The following is an 18,829-nucleotide window of genomic DNA, read 5'->3' on the forward strand; positions in this document are numbered from 1 at the left end:
AAAACTGCGCGCACAGAATCTCGTTTTCCTGGTTACGCGAAGTGGAAGAGGAGGATGAAAGAGGAAGCGAGATAAAACGAGATTGCGTAGAAAAACATGTTACCCCATCGACGGAAAGGGAGCCGCGATAGAACGAGGAAGAAATGAGCGGCGGAGGTTGAAGAGACACAGAGAGAGAGAGAGAGAGAGAGAGAGAGAGGGGAGAGGGGAAAATGCGAGGAATTAGGAAGGAAGGAAGGAAGGAAGGAGGCCCCCGGATCCTCTCTCTTTTCCGTTGAAGGTTGCTCGTAGAAGAAGGGGGAGGTCGTACGCCCTTGAACGAAGATGGGGCAATCTGACCCTACGACGTACGTTCCTCCCGCTGCTCCCGCTGCTTCCCCCTCTCCCCTCACTGCTGTCCAGGTGAGACCAGACGGGCTCTCGGCCGCCACTCTCGGGAAGCACCTCTACGACGACGACGACGGCGATGACGACGACAACGACGACCGAAGACGATGCCTTGATTTTCTGGGTGACGCTTGCGCCTTGAAGAACCACATTCTCATTCCTCCCCCCACCCTCCTTTCACCCTTTCCCTCCCTTCTCGCGATCTTCGAAGTCGGCGATGTACTCCGTCTATCTCGTCGTAGGATGCGCGTCAGGGGCGGCAGGAGCGGTTTTCGGGGATGGCAGGAGGCTCGTCGCCCCCTTCCACCCTCCGGCGGCGGTACCGGAACCGGGGGTATACATACATAATATCGCGCTCAGGGGTGGAAAGCTCGACGGGGGTGGGGACGGCGATGGACGATGGCGGGGGGATCGCGGGATTTCCGGGGCAGCCCGGGGCGAGGGGACGGGCACTAGGGGTTGATACCGAGGGGCAGGGCTAGGCGGGCGAAGACGGAGAGGGCGCAGTGGTCCCGCGACCATCAAACCAACAACACCGTCCTGCCGCCGCCGTCGCCGTCATCGTTGTTCGGCGAAAACGACCCCTTCTACTACTCTTCCTCCTCTTTTCTTCTTCTCTTCTCTTCGCCGTCGCTCTTCTTCTCAAGCCGACGCGGCGACAAACGTCCTTGTCCTTGTCGTTGTCATCGTCATCGTCATCTTCATCGTCATCGACTTGCCTATCTCGTGACGCAACGTTATTCTGCCATCGTGATCCTGCGGAAAAAATCTTTGGATGGATGGATGGATGGATGGATCCTCACACGATCCTGTCACCGCCATTACAAGCAGAATCGCGCTGTACCCAGAGAAGCAAGAGCCAGAGAGAAAGAAAGAGAGAGAGAGAAGAGAGATTGGGGGACAAAGAAGAGGAAGCGAGTGAGCGCCAGGTAATGCCAGTCGCATATCCGACCCTGATCCCGAAAGGTCCTTTCGTCATCGAGTTCCCTCGCCGGCCGTAATCGCGCCTCTCGCTCGCGTCTTCAACCCCTCCGACCGTTTGATTAATTAGCCCGCTTTCGATTGTTTGATCGAGCGCTTCAATTAGTATCGATCGCCACTCCTACAATTGATTTATCGATCGCGATATTTTTTTATTGTTTATATAATTCAATCTCGAGTAATTTATCTTGCGCTTTTTTGCCATCAAGTGCCTTCGAAAGTGTCATTATTTTTATTCGCTAATTATATTTTTTATTTATTATTTATAATTTTTTATTATTTTTTATTCTTATTTAATATCTTTTGTCAAATACATTCTTTTTGTTCAAATTTTTTTTATAAGTTGAAATTTTATTGCATGTAAATTTTGATTATATAAAATAAATAATTGAAACGATAATAGGGTTACTTTCTTTCGACTTTTCAAGTTGCTTATACACTATTCAATGATGATAGCTAATTAATTAGTGTTGTGATGGATTATTCGGAAAACAGGAAGTGCACATTTTTATAATCTTATTTAAATATCCTCGCTTTTAATATTTTACGTTTAATATATTATAATCAAAATTTGTATTTCGACAAAATTGAAAAATCTTTTAAATATTAAAATTTTTTATCGCTCTTTTCTCTTAAAATTAGAATTCGTCTATAATCACTTATGTCAATCGAAACATTCAAATTTTTTTTTACTTATCTTTTTATATAATTAGACGATTATTTTGATTCTGCCACACACATACATATTTTATCAAATTTATTAACTTTTTTACTACGTAGTTTCTTTCTTGCCGGAAATGTCAATGGTATATTAATAACGTATAATCATATAATTTCGTAACTCGAGATTTCTATCAACCAAACAATCTTCCACTCATTCCGACCAGACTTTCGACCGCGATATCTATCGGGTGTTTGGTCCGCTATCGCTTCTTATCAAGTGCACGCACGTGGATGTCATTTTCTTTATTGTTCCCCGCTTCTTTCCCCAGATTAACTTTTACAATAATAGCTCTCGAGCAAAATACCGCAAACTTTTGAAGAACAAACTTCTTTGATTTAAATTGTTGCTTGTTTCGAAACAGATGCATCCAAGATTATTATAATTCGTCAATTCTTAATTAGAGCTCATTCAAGAAGGGGCGACATATGGTTTGTGAATTTCGATAAAAGCGCACTGCGCGCATCAATTCACCATATGTCGTGAACGAAGCTGAAACTATTGCGATCCGGAAAATTATTCATCTGGGAATGGCAGCGCCCTTTTACGTGATTATACTCTTTGCTTCGAGGAACGTCCCATGATATATTCCAAAAGAGAGACTAGATGAAAGAAATCTTTTTGCGTCTAATAACAATATTAATTCTTGCACGCGCGCATCAAGAGAAATAATGAGAAATAATTATGTAAAATTTATTCGAAATAAAAATTATATATTGAGAAAAACATAGAGTGTCTTTGCATTGTTAAAATTAATGATGGGTTTATTGACGTTTGAGAGATGCTTTGGATCTTTGAGATCCTCGAATCTCGCAGAATCATAAACGCGATTCCTCTCTTTCACGCGATCTTTCTCGCGCGCGATTTTCGTGACACCCGGTAGGCAAGGTGTTCCCCCTATTCCGCGTAAGTACATTATGGTGTGTACTGTTGTTTTATCAGTAGTGCAGGATCGCCATGGCTACGAAGTATGAATAAGCCGTAGCCGACACACGTCGCCGCTGCTGCTACCTTGTGCCTAATTACCATTTTCGTAATTTTCTGTCACGAAACTGACTCCGGCGAGCCGGTCCTCGCGATCGCGATTCCTCGCGCGTCGATTCTTCGCTCTCCAGGCTCTCCAACTTCCGCCCTAAGCCTCTTCGACGAACAGGTTCGTCTCTGTGATCTTCTCAATTTATATATCTCTCCGATATAATTTAATTATAATCAATATTATAACAAAAAATATTCTAATTACCTTAAATAATTATCAATTCATTTATTTTTTTTTCACACGGAAACTCATCAATCCTTCCGATTTATATCATAATTTTATTTTCTTATTTTTAAGAGAGAGTAGATTTTGTCGACACTATTTTTTAATTTCACTATTGCTTTATTTTTTGAGTTTACATATAAATATGTAATTATCTGAAATATAATAAATGTATAGAACTCTAAAAAGGAACCCAAGTTTGCCTCGCGGAAATATATTTTTGCGCGCGAACGTTTGTAAGAGCTGACGGCCGGTTTTATTTCCGCCGAGACGACGCTTATCGATAAACGTTTAATCGATCCTTAGGAAAGCAGGATTCCGTTGTCCTCGCGAAGCGGAGACGCGACTAATTGCACGGCGGAACAGTTTCGACGGTTGAAGCTACGCTTTCCGCGCGGCAACTTATCGAACTGTCAATATGTGATCAGCTGACGCGCTCGATCGAGGTTCTCGCAAGCGGATTCCTATTTATAGCGTTTTGCACGCGTCGCGAACACATTATCGTGCCATAATCGACGCAACGGTTGACGCAATGTCTCTCCATCCGCCATATCGTTGTATGTATCACGAGGATATTTGAAAAAAAAAAAAAAATGTAATTAAACAAGAGTCTATAATCAATAGAAAATAAAAGTACGAATTTCTGAATAGATACAGAAATGAAAAATTATCAGTAGAACAATATTTTTTAAAAGCCGAAAGTAAAGCGATTTTAAAAAAAAATATTGAATTACAAAGAAAAAAATTAAAATTATTAATATGATTGTAAAAAAATTTCGTTATCATTGTTTTTACGGTTGAAATACCTGCATTTGTGTGCAGAAAAAATGAGGTGTAAAAATCTATTCTTGATATTTTTGCAATAAAGCTCTTTTTAGATGAGAGCGATTTAATCATTATATATATAGTCTGTTCTCTCTGTATTAACAATCTATGTAATCAATAATGTTATCATCTGATTAGCAGGTTGCTTGAAGTAAACATCATAATTCATATTTAATATTCAAGACTGAAAAAGCTAAAAATCGACAGACGAATTTTTTAAACTGATACTTGAAATTTGAAAACTGAGAGCTAAAGATTTGGATTCGAAAGACAAAAGTCAAGGATTTAGATTAGAGATAATGAGAACCGGCGGGTTCGTGCGACACGTTGACGTGGCGTTAAAGGAATCGTCATTATGAGGAGTACTGACCTAGGATCACAGGACTACGATGAACGACCGGCATATTAATCCTCCCGCTCTCTCTCTCTTTTTCATCGCGAGGAATGTGTTGCTTTGTTCCAGATACCAGGTAGAACCATGCGGTTTGTCGGCCCGGTACCGAACCTCTCATGAATGGAAGTAGGTTCGCCAGGATCGATGGCGTGAAGGCGTGTTGCCTTCAGGGGAGGATGTATCCGTGACGTTTCCAACCCCACCTGAGCGGAGGTGCCGGCGACGTGCACGTGCTCGCTTACGTCACGAGGACGAGCGGTCGCAGGACGCGGGCCATTCAGGTATCATCCCTGGAAAAAATTAAGGAATCAGCGCCGATTTCTCGAATCTCGATAGAAGAAGGATGAGAGATAACTTGATGGTAAGAGAGAATGAAATCTTTGTAAGATCGAAGGTGACACGAATATTAATTAATCATAATTCCGAGATTGATTTCTATCGGTGATTAATTTATCAATTAAAAAAGATAAGATAATAATCTCACAAATTTTGCTTCTCTAAAGATCGATCGATTAAATGCATTTTTATAGCGTGGTAAATTTATTACAAGATACTTTTACTATATAAAAGAATAAAAAAAATTATATTAATGATAAAAGACGCGGTGCTAAATTCAATTTACAAATACAATTAGTAAACATTAAATTATTAAATTAAATTATTAGTTTATATATAAATTAAAGACGGATTATTTATATAAATACATGTTTTATATTTATAAATCGCTATTATTACGTTTATCTTTTATTAATCTTGATAAAACTATCGGAAAGTATGTGAAAGTTAAGAAAGAGCATCTCGACGAGGTCGATATATCTCGATCGTGTCAGCGTCGTTCTTACCCCTGTGACTTTACAGCACTTATAATTAGCTTTATACTGCCACGCCCGATTACACACCCTCCTGCCCTTTACATCCCTCGTCTTCTATGACTCTTCGAGAACTTTAGACATAATTACCGACAGTTTCGTCAATGATTAAATCATTTTCACCAAATTAATACTCACAATGAAATACCCTTTCATCGAGAAATTGATTTTTTATATTCAATTATTGATTTAAAATTTCAATTAATTTGTGTGTATGTGTATATGTGTATACAAATCACGCAGTAAATAATAACTGTCTTTTAAACTATTTTAATATAATACTATTTTACAAAACAATATTACTATGAAAAAGTATATATTTTTATAGAGTTTAAGAAAGAACTTATTTGCATATTTTTACATATATTCCTATATAATGTTTATTTTTCTTGTGTTTGTATAATAATTTATATGAAATAAAAATATCAGGAATATATCGCAATAATTTATTAACGAAGTAATTTCGACAAAACGCTAATCATTTCAGAAAAATAATAAGTCAACGCTTTATTTTTATTCGGCACGTGTATCGATTTATCTCGAACTGACTGACTTCGAAATTATTTCTAGTTTATGTATCCGCCGCCCCCTCCTTATCCTTCTTTTTCCGCCGATAATAGGGCATCGCTCTGGATGTCACGCAGATGTTACACACACACACAGACATACGTCAGAGACATTTAAATATCTTTCTATTAAATTCCCGTTCCCTTGCTCACGAGGATTACGTTTAAACCCCCCTTCTCTCCCTTCTCTCTCTCTCTCTCTCTCTCTCTCTCTCTCTCCCCGTCTCGCGCGCGCGCGCGCGTGCAAAGGTAACCCTGACCCACAGCTCCGGCCGACCCAAGTCCCAGCCTTTCGAGGGAATGCCCCATTGTGTCGCGGAGACCAAGCAACGCTCTCCCCCTTCTCCCCCTCCCTCACCCCTGTCGCCATCGCCCCGTTGTCCCACTATTTCTCCATAGATATGAATTAGCCTTCGGGGCTTCGAGCAACTGTAGCTGCCAAAGACTCACCCTCCGAGGATACACGCGCCTTTTAAATCTATAGCAAACCCCCTCGTAGTGGAGAAAATAGCGGAACGACTTTTTGTTCCTTTCATTTCTTTTTTTTTTGTTCTAGTCTTAAATAAAAACCTTCACGTTATGTACGGGTCCGCCCGGACTTTAAAGTTTCGATAAATAAATTCTAGAAAATATTTTTTAAGAGACAATTGTCTCTCTCGCGAAATGTTTGTGTGTATCTTTGAAGATCTATAAACTTTTATTTTTTCGTGATATTAATTGCTAAATTAAATTTAAAAATGTCATTTAATTTAATATGCCTGTTTTTTTTTAATTTAACTATTGTCCTCCTCCACAAATTAGCATAACTAACTATTTTAAAATAATTTATTATTAAAGTTTGTGATTATATTAATATCTAAATTATTATAGAATATATTATTGATCACGATTCGATCGACTTCCCATCTTGATTTCTCAAAACTTAATTAACGTAATATTTTATTTAAAAATAAATGTACAATGAATTTCTCAAGTGAGAGAGAAAATGAATATCAAATTATGTTTAAAAAAAAAAAAAATAAAAAAAACCGAAGGGGATGAAGAATTCTACACGAGAGACATCATTATATTAACCCGGGTTCAACGACCGAGGGAAACGTCATTAATAGACGAATCTCGTGTGTCAACCGCGATCGTGTGAAACTATCAATCAAGATCACTGTCGACGTTAGACGCGGTATCCCATATGTTCGGCGTGAAAAGTGCGTAAGGATCGGTCAGCGCCACGTACAGGGGAAAAAAGGGGAGGGGGAGGGAGGGTGGATTTTTCGATTATGCGAATATCTCAGGCACAATGGGACCCCAACGTCAGCTGCTCCTATCATCTCGTTACCCCACGATCGACACGGAGCCGTGCACCCCCCCGCGAAATAAGCAATAAGTTACGTTAGCACTGTGTGACGAACTGTCTCCCCTCCACCATCTCCCTCACGGCACCCCGACCCCCCCTTGACCGAGGGCACCGCGCAGGGTGAACGTCCCATAGTGCAGTTTCGGCGTTCATCATGCTCGCTTCGAGTCTGTGCGATGTATTCCATATCTTAGAAGTAATCCAAACGCTTCCATTAAAATCGAGAAGACGTTGTCTTTTAATGTGTAATAAATATAATTTTATGTTAAATAAAAAACATGCGAAAACGCTCTATAAATAAATATTGTCGGCTTCTCTAGTTAACCATAATAATTTAGTGAAAAACAGATTTTAATTATTCTCAATGTAAAATGTTTATCCCGTCATCACGTGATTCTAGTTTTGTGATTGTGCCGAATTGAATTAAATTGAAAAAAAAAAAATGCGAGAACTCTCTTGCCGGATCATGTTTTGCTTTTCGATTAAATAAGTGTGCGTTAATTACAAGTGAAAAAAGACACGAATGAGAAATAATCATTTACTGTGATAATCATTACATCGATAAGTCTACCGTACGTGTGCGAGATAAAAATATTTTTTAGTACAGAATCGAAAGGATAAAAGAGATAGAAATATTTTCAAGAATGATAAAGTGTGCCTTCCAGGATCGCTGAATTATAGCTTCTGGAATCTATAACGAGTTTCAACGGGATGTACTGCCAGATAATGTCCGAGGGAAAAATTGACCGGAAAAGAAGAAGTGTGAGTCTGTGCTCCTTGCGTTCACTGCGGGCTTCCATGTGCCAACTTTTCAAAATTCATAAGGCACGCGGTGAATGCCAAGAGCGGACCAAATTCAACGATCTTCGTCTCGAGAGTAATCGATTTAAATTCGTGTCGAGTACATCTCAAAAACGATTTCTATTGCGCAAGGTTAGTAGCAAAGCATCGACGATAGCCTTCCTATTTCTACTTCTCTAGGAATTTGAGAATGTAAATCTAGTTATTAATTATTGTATTATGTCTACTTTTTTCTCAAATTTATTAATTAATCATATCCTTAACACACTATTTATTATAAATGTTTGAAAATTATTATTATATAATTTTATTATTATTAAATTATTGTACATCAATATAATATTTATAAGCCTTTATTTTGATTAATAATCGATGAGAGATATTGTTTAAAAATGATTACATAAACTTATTAATCCTATATTAAACTGTATTTTTTTAATAGACGCGCTTTCCAATTTTGCCGTTTCATCACTGTCTTTATCTACTGAAACTACTTTATAAGATCCTATAAAGAGATCTATTAAAAATAATGTTTTATCTCTTGAAATTTAAAATAGTATGAAATCAAGATAATAATGTATCTCTTTTACTACACAAACATATTTTTAACATTCACTATAAATCTTTTTTGTAATATTCTGGGTCGTTATTAATCAAAAAGTAATAATTTATCGAGAATTAATTTAATCTGGATACCTGATGTTTTTTCCGTCAAGCATCAAAACAGAATGAGAAAAGGAGTGGGTGGAGCGGCCAATGGTGGAAAGCAAGCGTCACCCCGATGAACGAATGGGGATAGTCGAGGTCGGGTTTAAAGCTGAAAAGCTCCTAAATAAAAATCGGGGAATTCCCGGGGCGTAGAGGACGAGAACGCGGGCTGTTGGTTGTATCGACCGAGACGAAAGGGCGGCGAAGGGAGAGATGCCGGTTGGCGGTGGGGATGCTGCGCGGTTTAAGGGTGGACGCACGTTGCCTGGCAACCTTCCCGCAGCATCCCTCCTGGACCACCGCCGCCATCGACGACTTCCATGATCATTGTTGTCGTCGTTGTTGCGCGTCCGCTATTATTCAGGATCGATATCTCATCCCGACGTCTCGTTCTCTCGATTCGTGATTTCCGTCGACGTGTGTGCGTGTATGCTTTTTTAGGAGAAACCTTGTAATCTGATAATCTATAGATCAAAATCGAAATCTGTGCAAACGAAAAAACCAAAAGTATAAAAGTTCTAAATATAAAACAAAGACAGAGAGTTTAAACTTTGACGAGCCTTCTTTTTCTCTTCTAGAAATAAAACATTTCAAAAAATTTTTAAAATCTCTCTTTCTTGACTCTAAACGTTCTAAGATATCAAAAATGACCAAAGATAAAGATTTTACGATCTAATGACTAAGAAGATTTCAGAGACAAAAAATTGTAAGATCTAGAAATCTTGGGAACTGATTCTTTTATTAGCGAAAGAAAAAAATGTTCAGGTTTCGATTTTAAATGCTAAATTTTCAAAGAAAATAAACAATGCTATTTAAAAAATATATCTTTAAAACAAATATGTATAATATAAAGAATAATACTAAAAAAGGGATTGTGTGCTCTGGAAGTTATATAATTTACATTTTATATTATATAGAATAAATGAAAAATAAAGTGTATACGTAAAACGATTAATTGATTGTCTTAACTCTTCCTAGTATAATTCCTGCAAATATCTGATTTTTAGCATTATATTAATCAAATATTTATCAACCGTATTTTAGACATACGTTCTTTTCAGGTAAGCAAAACTACATATAAATGCATTTATCAACAAATAAAAATAATTCCCTTAATTACCATGATAATTGATTGTCAAAATATTACATGTCATTGAAAAGTTTCTGACTTGTTAGTTTATGAAACAACCCAAATAATTAAAAGCAGAATAAAAACTTATGTGATTATTCTTTGTCATTGAAAGTCTAGTAAAAATATTTTCAAACTTATTATAATTTAATTACAAGAAATCACATGTTAATTCCATTTGTTGGTATTTCATTTATCTTAATAAAAAGTTGCAACTTCGATTATTCATCTTTTTCTATATTCCGCTGCAATGTTTCTCGACAAAGTCTTTAAGTAGTAACTAAACGGCAGAAAGATTATATAATCATTGCATGAAAATTAATATGAAATTAATATATCTCTTATTCTTCCGTTATTCCTTCATTATTTAAGAGAAACGATATAAACGCGCCAAAAATAAACTTCTTTCCACATCAATCAACATAAATCATGCAACTCCTATCACTTTCAGAGAACTCTATTATTATATCAAAAGTATAGACAAAGAAATATTAATTATGTATAATATGATAGTTCGAATTTTTCGCACAAAACATTGTATTTACAAATTTTCTACATTAAAAATTATTTTACCACCTGTTGCAATCTCATAATCAGTGACAACTGGAGACAAATATAATTTTTAAAATGTCAGCAATAAAAATATCGTATTAAATACAGAAAATTTTAAATAATGCAGAAATCTCTTCCAACAATTTTATTTAAATTAAGTTTCAGTACTAATAGTTATTATTTTACTTATCGTCCGAGAAAATAAACAGCAATGCATATAAATTTTAACAAATAAGTGTAAAATGTCATAGAATATATTAAAATTTCGTATTCACAAGCATTCCGTTAAATTTCGATAGAAATAATTATTATTTTACTATAATTTGCTTTACCTGTTGCCTCAAAAATTGGCAAGCGATCTTATCTCGGGAACTGTCACCATAAAAAAAAATCAGATAAAATTGCCATTCGTCTTGAACTTCTCGTTTCTTGCGTCGAAGGTAAAAGTAAGGAGGCCGCCATTTCTAGTTTCATCTCCCCTTTCCCTGTCTTACGGTCATGCCGTCGCGAATTTCCTCGCACCACCGACCCTCCGAAGCGTAGGCGCAACAAAGAAATTTGGATGAAGGTCACTTTGCCAATAGGAAGAGAGCTTAGTAGTACAGGAACGATGCGAGTAGGAGGATCAGTGCACGCGAAATGTAGGGAGGGAGAGTTCGCCCTCGTGAGTTTTCACCCTCCGCGACCGCCTCTGTATCGGGAGCCTGAGTTCCATTCAAGCGATGTGTTCTTAGGCCACCGCAACCGATCTCAATCGCGCTGATTGCATGTTAACGCGATTATTAACTCTTTGATCGTCCCAAACAGCACGAGGGCAGAGACAAGAAACTGCAAACGCTATTATAGAACTAATAAATATCTGCTAAATTTTTATTTCGTGATATTTCGTAATATTTTGCAAACTCTTATAATTATTTAATTTTATATATTGGATAAAATTAAAATCCTCCATCAAATACACATCAAAGAGAAATTTCAAACAAAACTACGCAACTGTAATTTCCATACCGTATATTTGACAATTATAAATAGGTAAAAATAATAAAATCCAGCATGAATATAATGACAATACTATCAAACTTTTTTCAAAGGAAACAGCTCGTATTTATATATAGTTAACTTAAATGGACTTCGTTTACTTCCAAGATATTTTGAAGTGAAAAAAATTCCACACCGGATAAGGAATAAAAGGATTGAGAGGGAATGAAAAGCACTTTATCCAATTGCAACGAGTATAATCACATATTTTTTTCATGAATCAAATCGCAATTTAATTTGAACGCTATGGTATTTTGCGTTAAAAGGAAAAAGTAAAGATAGAAGATGAATCAGATAAAAGAGAAAAAAAAGTGAGAGAAGATATAAAGAAATAGTAAGATAAAAATAAAATTGAGTAAAAACAGGAATTAGAGAAAGGACAACAAAAGATAAGCGGAAAGAAAATTGTGATATAATCGCGAGATAAATAAATTTAGAAGAAAAATTGATACAACATTGATTGTGTGATAGAAATTAATATCTGTCAAATTTTTGTAAATTATAAACAAGTTACACAATTATAAACTGACAAACTTATCTCTATAAAAATAAAAAATACCTGGTCAAAAAAGTTTCGTGGAGCTTAAGAAGAAGTCCCAGGTTAAAGCAGAGGAAAAAAGGGACGCTAAAAAGAAGAAAGGGACGATGGATAGACAGAGAGGGATTATCATTCGCTTTTTTGCTAAAGAAGACCTCCCCTAGATTCCCGGAACAAGCGCGATATCGAGAAACATGCGAAATGTAAAATTATACAACGAAAGATTCGCGTATATAATAATCGAGAAAAAGAGAGAGAGAGAGAGAGAAAGAGACGTGGGAGAGAAAGAGCAACACAGATGAAGGGTGGCAAAGGGGAAAGGGAAAAGTATCCCTACTTTCGTCTCTCCCCCTCATCTCTCCCACCCACCACCCGGGAGAGCTCGCGCGGGACCAGGGGTAGTGGCGAGATACGGGGTGAGATCAATACGGGGTCGCTAGGCAACGAGCCTCCGGCGATCTCGGTCCGGGTAGACAGGGTGCCGCCAACCAAGCCGCCCCATCTCACCCCCTCCTCCCTACACCACCCACCCCTGCCTACACATCCCACATAATAAATACCGGCAACTGTGCAACACGGGGCGCGGGGAGCGTAAGCACGAGGAGAAGTACCCGCGAAAATGCTGTTCATGACGACGACAACGACGACGACGACGATGCCAAGGCAAAAGGAGATCAATGAGAGTTCGACGAGAGAATTCCTGACGGGCTTAATTAACGGAAAAGCGATGGATCTCTTCGAATCTTAAAGCTGTAATGTCGTGAAAATTATATATACTCCCGTATATAAATATGTATTTTAAAATACATCCTCGTATTGATATTGTTTATTAAAAGAATTAATAGAATTGATGCCATCCATGGATTATTTATTTTTGTACGCATGAAATTTTGAACGAAAAGTTGTGTAATCTTTATATAAATTTTATAGAGAATATAAATGCGTGCGCGCTCTTATATTTGCTGTAAATAAATAAAAATATTAATTTGCTAATTTAAACTTTCTATTGTATGTGTATTATGATAATTATTTTTATTTATTAAAAAAAGGAAATCTCTTCCTTTCTATTCTGTATACGTATATCGTGTGATACTAGTGCAGGAGTTATATACCATAACATGAACGTTTTACGATTATCAAAAGTTTAAGAAAATTAAAGGATAAATTTATACATTTTTCTTAATCATACGAGTATAAGAAATTTAACGCTGAAAGAAAGTTAATTATTATGTTTTAAATTTATCAAAGCAAACATTTGTCCTTAAAGATGATTTTAAATTTAACGTTAAGATTAATTAAAGAGAGAGATTAATTATTAGCGCAATTTTTTTTTAAGACTAATTTATTAAAGTTTTCAATCTTTTGATAATCTTCTCGACTTGCAAATAATAAACAGGATCAATCCGATAATTGGCACAGCATAGCGGTACCTCGCAGAATCCAGTATTCCGGCGGATGCGACGTCGGCAACCAGATCGCGATGACGAAATTGGTAGAATGACCGGTTGTTGATAGAACACCTTTCCGCTCGGTGGTTTTATAAACGGGACACGTGTATGTGTTCTCATCCTGTATTTGGTCCTTCGTTGCTGGCATCAGCCAGATCTGAAAAGAGAGAAGTCGTTTTGGAGAATAAAATTTAAAGCTTTGCTCAATTAAAAATTTAGGCAGCTATGTAGATACGGAATTTGTGTTGCACTATAAGAAAAATACTTCTAATAATTAATAAAAATGCAATTTAAAGTGTGATAACAATTTGTATCTCTAAAATGCATAAAAATGTAAATTAGCTAAAAATAATAAAAGTTAAGAAAAAAAAACAATAATAATAAATATATAGAGAAGCGAAAAAGAAGATTTTTAATTCGTACAATTTAAATATTAATAAAATCTGACCTGCAATTTTCATTTCTTTAATTGGAAACAGATAATTTAAATTAATTAATTTCAAAAAGCTACCGTATTAAATTTAAAAAAAAATTATGTAATATATTCTAACTATTTTTTCGATTGTATATAAAAATACATGTAATTCCCAAAATTTTCTGTTTTTGATATATTTTGTCTACTCCATGTCTTTTTTAAACATTTAATTGTATTTTAAAATGATTCAAAGTTTTCCAGAATGTTTTTCATAAAAAGCAGCATCGTCTTATCTGCAAATTATTCGAAAAGCATCATAAATAAATTGAATTTTGCATAGATTCGCTTACATATGGCACAATATCGTAAAGTATTTTCGGCAAGGATTCATCGAGCTTCATCGTTGTCATATCAAAACGAGCACCATCGAGAAATAATCCGTAAATGTATACTCCATCGTCTGGTGGATTTTTGAAAACAGTTTCCTTCAAAGGAAAAAAATTATAAATCAGTAGATCAATGGGTATGGAATACTTCCTTGCATAATTCTGACGGGCGCCGGTCAGGAACGCTTGTGTAAAGTAGAAACCAGAAATCCAAAAGGATGATGGAGGACCTTCCACATACCAAGTCTAAAATAATACACAATTGTTTATCAATTTAATCATAATGTTGTTAAAATATAATACTTAACTGTTAAAGAGAGCCTTGTAATGTAAAGAAATTTCTAACTTAAAGTCTGATTACAAAAAATATAGATTATTGAAAATAGTCGATCAAATTATTATTATTTAATTTTGAAATAAATATAAATATATATCACTTTATCTTATTATCATTATATATATATGTAAACATCTCTCATCGAAAATTTTAATAAATTATTAAAATCTTAAAGCCATCGTTTCCTCAATTAAAAAAGCTAACGTGATTAAAAAAATAATCTTAAATAAATTTTTACGCGACAGAATATAAAAAATAAAATGAAAAATCTGTAACATATTCAATCCACACTAATATTTTCTTCTAAATTCACCTGCAGAAAGTTTAGCCTTTTCAGAAAATCGTATACATAGCTGCCGAGCGGTTTCAGAGAAGGATAAGAGTTCATCATCCACATCTTAGGTATCCTGCCGATAATAATCGACGTGTAAACTTCCTCGAGATCGGGATCCATGATTATAAGACCTAAAAATAAGAAACTGTAAAATATTTGCAAAAAACTTGAATATATTATCAGTTTTTACCTTTGATCCCTTTTTGGATGTTTACAAAACTGCTCCTGATAGTCTGTAGGAGTTTATTGAATCTGCCCATCTCTTGAACCAACACAGTGTTCATACTTTGCTCATATAGCGTGGGATATTTGTTGAGAGCAGCCACCAGGTCGAAATCTTGCGGCAACCTCGACAGAACGTCGGACGCGACACCGTGAACGATCTCGTCCGGCGATTTCTCAGCATCTATTTTCGCTTGGCCGGTGTCCTGACGAAAATCAGAGGATTTTCTTGACACAAAAATGACTGGCAAACTTTTGATGAGATCTCTGGAAAACGTACTAATTTTATTTTATTTAAAAGTCTTGATAACTGTTACAAGTAAACTTTGATAAACTTAAATTGAAGAATAAACTCGATTTGAAATTTTATAATTTCATATGATAAATGTTGCGACTGTTAAGGACTTTCTTTGCATTTATTTCATATAGTTCGTTAAATTTAAACTATCATTTTAGAATCATAAACAATAGTATAATATTTTTTTGCAGAAGGTAGAAAATAAATTTTTTATAAGGTCGGATTTTTATCTCGATTAATTCTATCGTAATGTTGCACTTTTGAAAATTTCTAGCTTATAATAATAAACAGGAATAATTGTATCTTGTTTTTTGATTTTTTTAGTTAAAATTAAACGATACTTTTATTTCAGTCAATTCATCGGAAATACACATAATTTATTAAGTAAACGCGTTACTTACTCTGATTTGTTCCTCATTCTGTGCAAAGATGAAAAGGCAACAAGAATTTTCATTATTCCATTATGTATATTCAAGATAAGAAATTAATTATATAAATAAAGATAAGAATTTCATAATATATAGGAAAAGGAAATTAAATCTAAATTTCAGTCAAAACAGAAATTATTAAAGTTATTTATGAAGAAAACTACAATATATATCTTTAGTGAATTAATATAAGAGTTTTAATGTGTGTGTACTCTCTCAGCGTACCTGAGTAGTCAAAATGGAGGACATCATCAGGTAAGTCTCCTGTTGATCTTTGATGATGTCGGCGTTCTCGTGCATACCGAAGACGCTGGGCGCGGTAGTCATTGGCAATTCTCTCACGTAGTCCAGGAATTGACTATACTCGCTGACTGCCGGTACGTAATAAAGGCCGCTGGGATCGAACAGATATTTCCGATCGGCCACGAGCACGTCCTCGCAGTAAAATCGCGCCAGGATCGTGTTCAAGGTCCGTCGGTCCCACTCGTCGGTCACGCGACCGCCGTAATTGCACTCCCCTTGAAAAAAAATTAATTAATTTTTTAAGCTCGATTCTAAATATAATTAAATTAAATGGCTGTCATCTTTTAATCTTAATTTTGATTATTTGCTGTGTAAATTTAAATTCTTTAATTTAATAAAAATATTTCGATAGAGTTTCTCCTAAAATTTTTATTTAATACACATTTTTATAACTAGTCTTTAATTAAAATTTTGTATTTTTTATTAAATTCTTTTCAAAAAATAAATGCAAAAAATAAATGAAATTTAATGAAGAGTATAAATAAGAGTTTAGATGCAAAAAAAAACGAGAAATATTGTTTGAATACCCGTTAAGTACTTCAATGCAGTGAACTGCACGTCATCGTATTGGTCGAGGAAGATCTTGAGTTGCAGAACGCTTATACGCAAATCCGTCTCGTTGAATTCGTATTGATTGTTCCAACCGATCGGTCCGAATTTTCGCCGTTCCTGCACGATGGCGTGAAAGAAGCAAAGCGAGAAAAGCAACTGTTTGAAGATCTCCCGTTGCTTTGACTTATCGAAAAATTCGGGATCGCAAATCGGGTCCTATTCAACAATATTTAATCAAGTCTCTTAGCTTTAATCTTTCTTGTCCCCTTCGTGGACGAAATGAAAAAAATTGTATCTACCTGATGGAAAGATCGCAAAATATTCGCGCGTAGTCCTTTGGGAGGCTCGTTCGTCATTTTCACGCCGTTCTGAAGGACGCTGATCGGAAAATGTGCGACCGGGTAACTCGTCAACCACAGTCGGAAGTCGGGATGCACGGTTTCCTTCGTGAAGCTCTCGCATATCTAAATAAAATAAAAAAAATAAAAAAAAGAAATTAAAATCTATTAGAAAATTTAAAAATATCATTTTATTAAAAATATAATTTCTAAAATATCTACTGTATAAATTTATAATTTTATAAGGTTATAAATTTATAAATTTTTTAATTTAATAAAGTTATTTTGACAGAGTTTTATCTAAAATTTTTATTTAATACACATTTTTATAAAAACTTAAATTAAATTAATTTAAATTAAAATCTGATAAATCTTTTCCAAACACAATTTCAAAATTGGAATTGAAACGATCCTTAATAACCGATCATAAAAAAATTAAAATTTTGTACTTTCTATTAAATCTTTTTCAATTATATAATAAATTTGGATTTATATGATTGGAAAGTTACTTTTTCCAAGATAGGCATAAAGGTCTTAGTAACATGGCAATTTTGCAGCACCACCCAAGTGCCGTTTTTCACGCCTTCGTCGATGAGACCTTCGGCGATGATCTCTTGCCCTTGGCCTAGCGATAATGAGAAGAGTCTGCTAGCACCGAATCCCTGATCGTCGGCGAACTTTAACAGAATCGCCATGGGATCCGCACCGGGTGTCAGAACGAATATTAACGGGATGCAAGAGTGCGAGTCAGCAAAAGAGGCCGCCAGGTCGAAAGGCGGCGGCACGATGTATTGACGTCCTAATTGCTCTATCGGAAGAATTCAAACAAATAAATTAGCGATGAATCGATTTTACTCTAACGCCTTTTTTCAATTAAATCTCAGATTACATTGATATATTGAATTTCCCTCAAATATTAAAGAGAAGGGAGGTAAGGATAAAAGCAGAGAGCGCGTTATGTATAATAGAATTTAATTAATGATGATAGAATTATAATAGAATTTAATTTAAATTTAAGACAGTTTATTCGTGGATTTGAATAGCCGCTATTTTCTTGTCTCTTCTTTTTGAGCTACTTTACCTTCAACAAATAATTGCGCCGCCGGTACGACTTTGTCAGGTCGAATGCAACGAAGCACCAGCATTTTTTCAAAGTTAGTCAATTTATTCCAAGGAGCAGGAAAGGATGACATATGAGGCTCCTTGTGATCAAACACCTTTTTCCACTCGTCGATACTTTTTGTATACGAATCTTTTATTCCCTAAACGATAAAATACCAAAGAAAAAATGGCAGTCAGATTTTAATAATTAAAATGTCTCTTACATTTTAACAAATTATTTTAATTAAGTTATTCAAAACAAAAATTCAATATATAATTGATAAATAATTAATAAAAGCACTTATCTCCAATATTTCTATTAAACAGAGGAATTTTATTAACTTTTATTTTAATTAATTTTTTATTAGATATTTAATAAAAAGAGTTTTCTTGCTTTAATGTTTTAGTGTTGCTTTATATCATCCGAAAGAATTTACCGCGAATCCTGGCACATCGTCTAGTCGACACAGTTCATCCCAGGACCTCGCAGGTAACCACTCGGTAGGATTAGCAAAGGGATTCTCGAGGCCGACGCCACCGGTCAGCAGG

The 18,829-nt window shown here is 35.5% G+C and overlaps 1 protein-coding gene and 1 long non-coding RNA gene across 2 annotated transcripts in view; one reads left to right on the forward strand and one right to left on the reverse strand.

Moving 5' to 3' along the window:
- Positions 1 to 876: 876 nt before the first annotated feature.
- Positions 877 to 3,941, forward strand: LOC115242698. Its single transcript, XR_003885094.1, has 2 exons — positions 877 to 1,316; positions 2,494 to 3,941. It is a non-coding gene; the product is annotated as an uncharacterized LOC115242698 (long non-coding RNA).
- A 9,427-nt stretch (positions 3,942 to 13,368) lies between these two features.
- Positions 13,369 to 18,829, reverse strand: part of LOC115241966 (dynein heavy chain 7, axonemal-like) — a 23,165-nt gene continuing 17,704 nt past the window's right edge. The window contains exons 28-37 of the mRNA XM_029817967.1: positions 18,718 to 18,829; positions 18,261 to 18,441; positions 17,689 to 17,987; positions 17,141 to 17,305; positions 16,817 to 17,057; positions 16,212 to 16,504; positions 15,229 to 15,466; positions 15,018 to 15,169; positions 14,332 to 14,613; positions 13,369 to 13,723 (exon numbers count right to left, since the gene is read on the reverse strand). The exon at positions 18,718 to 18,829 is cut by the window's right edge and continues 319 nt beyond it. Of these exons, the coding sequence (XP_029673827.1) occupies positions 13,517 to 13,723; positions 14,332 to 14,613; positions 15,018 to 15,169; positions 15,229 to 15,466; positions 16,212 to 16,504; positions 16,817 to 17,057; positions 17,141 to 17,305; positions 17,689 to 17,987; positions 18,261 to 18,441; positions 18,718 to 18,829 (2,170 nt within the window). The 3' untranslated portion in view covers positions 13,369 to 13,516. The remainder of the gene's footprint in view (positions 13,724 to 14,331; positions 14,614 to 15,017; positions 15,170 to 15,228; positions 15,467 to 16,211; positions 16,505 to 16,816; positions 17,058 to 17,140; positions 17,306 to 17,688; positions 17,988 to 18,260; positions 18,442 to 18,717) is intronic.

This window comes from Formica exsecta, unplaced genomic scaffold (genome assembly GCF_003651465.1).
Source record: "Formica exsecta isolate Colony F162 unplaced genomic scaffold, ASM365146v1 scaffold120, whole genome shotgun sequence".
Classification (NCBI taxonomy): Eukaryota; Metazoa; Arthropoda; class Insecta; order Hymenoptera; family Formicidae; genus Formica; species Formica exsecta.